At 39.4% G+C, this 2,843-nt stretch overlaps 1 protein-coding gene across 1 annotated transcript; it reads right to left on the bottom strand.

Moving 5' to 3' along the window:
- Positions 1–175: 175 nt before the first annotated feature.
- Positions 176–2,843, bottom strand: LOC117747403 (E3 ubiquitin-protein ligase RNF19B-like). The gene is made up of 4 exons (XM_034556571.1): positions 2,638–2,843; positions 1,912–2,012; positions 1,195–1,350; positions 176–1,110 (listed from the first exon to the last, which is right to left on the bottom strand). Exons 1-4 carry the CDS (start codon positions 2,792–2,794, stop codon positions 667–669), a joined length of 858 nt encoding a protein of 285 aa, XP_034412462.1. The 5' UTR covers positions 2,795–2,843; the 3' UTR covers positions 176–666.

Below are 2,843 nucleotides of genomic sequence, written 5' to 3'. Positions count from 1 at the left end.
CATTGACACAAAACAAAGAAAGATGAAGATGAAGTGTCCTCTGTGTTGTAAGCCAGAGCAGTGATGATGTCATTGTGTAGGAGTTCAAAGTTGTGACCTTGAAAATTAATTTAAATGGTACTGTAGATGTATTTAATGTCCTAAAAGTACATAGTACCACGACATGTGACCCCAGGATGATTCACAGGTTTATTGTATTGTAATAAGTTTGAGAGACAAATATTCCAGCTTCATGTTTTTGACAAAAATGCATTTATTCAGAATATATATATGTTATACATCTATAACCAGCAGTGCTATAAGAACCCTCTCATCTCCAATATTTATTTGTAGCTCAGTATTTACTCAGTACTGCACTTCCATATTCTGTTATACTTCCACAACTCTCCATTTCTGAGGGAAATATTGATGTATTTGACATTTATAGTCTCTTTTCAGGATTTTTTACATTAGAGACAAAAAATTACATCTACATTTTCCATAAATCTTTCAACCGTGGGAAGAAGGAAACACATTCTCATATGGGCTGAAGTATACAGAAAAGATCATAAAGGCTCTAACTATTTTGAAAAGCAGAGTTAGTGCTGGAGACATATCAGTTATACGAAAAAAAACAGAAAAAAAAGTGTGTTTATTCCTTGAGATCGCGGTGTTAAATCAACAGATTCACGTCCTCTGCCACACGGGCATGGAGGTCTGTCTCGGAGCCACACCACCGGAGCAAAGATTATAATTAGTCCGACACTCTCCGGTGAGCTTCAGGCACACGAAGCAGAACTTCACTTTGCAAAGGCGACAAACAATGGTGTTACATTGCTTTGTGTTGTGCTCCACCAGCAAACCGCAGGTGGGGCAGGCCCGGATGGAGGGACAGCCGGTGACCCCCTTCACATCCTTGAAGGTGATGTGAGGGCAGCTCTTCAGTATTTCCAGAGGGTTTTGGCACTCGTGGTTTCCACAGTGCTTTGACCAAGGAGCCGGACCTTTCCATCTCTTCAAACACAGCCAGCAGAACGTGTAAGTCCTTCTTCTTTTAGCTGTGCACACCGGGCACTCAACACACAGATTACGGACGTCAGCTCTCATCACACGGGATTTGCAGCCGGGACACTGTTACAAGAAGTGACCCATTGAACTCAAAGCCATATGTTTTTAAACACATGATGTAAATGGTGTGATTTGAGGTATACTTACACATTTGACGTCCAAGGAATCTTTGGCAGCGTTTTGAAAAAGTTTCTTCTCAAAGTCCTCCATTTCTTCGGGGGTCAGAAGAGCCATTTTACAAACCTCCTCGAAGGGCCACTTGACATCACAGTCCGTTTGTGCGCACACAAATGTGCATTCACCCTTGGAGAATGAAAAGGAAATCATAGAAAAACATTAAAGAGTACAAAAGCGAATTATTTTGCATCAAGCAATCAGTTTTCAACAACATGAGTTTCTTCATTCAATTTCAGCTGACCATTGTACGGAATTAATAATAATATCAGTTTATATTAACAACATAACTTTCTTCATGCTGCAGTTATGAGTCCTAAAACCCAGAAATAAAAAAAAACTGACAATAGCCCATTCCTCATCCTCCACGATCCATAAATAATATCGGGTTTTTTTGGTATGTTTCTCATGCAGTAAAATGGGACTGCATTCTGGTTGTTGTGCAACCCTGTACCATGACAATAAAATGACTTTGACCCTTCATTCGTGAAGATTATCTTGCTGAACAAAACCATATATTTTTTTGCAATAATACAAAAAGCCAACAAAATGGCATGTTGCAGAGGGAACCAGTGTGATGCTAACTTCCGGCTCTCGCCCTCCAAAAATTGTTGTAGCTCGCATTCAGTTTTTTTTTAACTTTAGTATTAAAGCTATATGTTTCATGATGAGTGCCATCAAGTAACAGACCTTGTCCAGCAAACGGTGGCACCAGTTGATGAGAGACGTGGGAGTGACCGCGTGCCCGCAGGACATCCGAGCTCGGAGAGACTTGTAGTCAGCGCACAAAACTATGATGAAAAGATGTGCAGTGGTTTATTATATCAGCAATCTCTCTTATGGTTACTAAACTATATCAAATGTGAAAGTAACCAGCAAGGTAAAAACTGAAATTGTGAAGTTATCGGGTCTGGGCGATATGGGAAAATCTTCTCCAATGTAGGTGTTTATCCCGATAGCGATACATATCGTGATAAAGTAGATTTTATGAATGCTATATGTAATAAATATATTTTTGATACTCCTGTGTGAACTAAATACTTGACAAATAAAAAGTAATCAGTATATTTTCCTATTTAATATTGAACTTTAGTGCAAAATTAACACTTTCAAGTGAAATTAGAGGAACAAAATATATATTTTCACTTTTCCATTGATTTTCTCTACATGCATGCACGCAAATACAGAGTAACCAAGACATCCGTTTGATTTAACAGAGTTTTATAAAATGTTCTGATACATTTGAGTTCGTGACTGTCATCAATTTAGACGACATAATAGTGTTTCATCATATCTTCATGATTTCATCAGATTCGAATCGAGAGACAATCATTAATCATTCGGATTTATCGACCACAGCCCTCATTTATATTCGTTAAACTCATGCTTTGGTAAATGTAAAATGTAACTACTTACAATCTAAATCGTCCTCTCCGTCTACAAACGTCAGAGTGGCGTCGTGGGGGTCGTAGCACCTCTCACGAGGAGGACTCAGCTCCTCTTCATGTCCGACGTATCTTTCGTTGAAAAACACACGTTTCTCATCCTCTGCAGCGAACGAGTTGGTCCCCATGTCGACTCTCGGCTCTCCTGTGAGACCAGCCGCAGCATTTAAGGCGTGC

This window comes from Cyclopterus lumpus, chromosome 18 (genome assembly GCF_009769545.1).
Source record: "Cyclopterus lumpus isolate fCycLum1 chromosome 18, fCycLum1.pri, whole genome shotgun sequence".
Lineage (NCBI taxonomy): Eukaryota > Metazoa > Chordata > Actinopteri > Perciformes > Cyclopteridae > Cyclopterus > Cyclopterus lumpus.
This window is presented reverse-complemented; position numbering and strand designations above follow the sequence as displayed.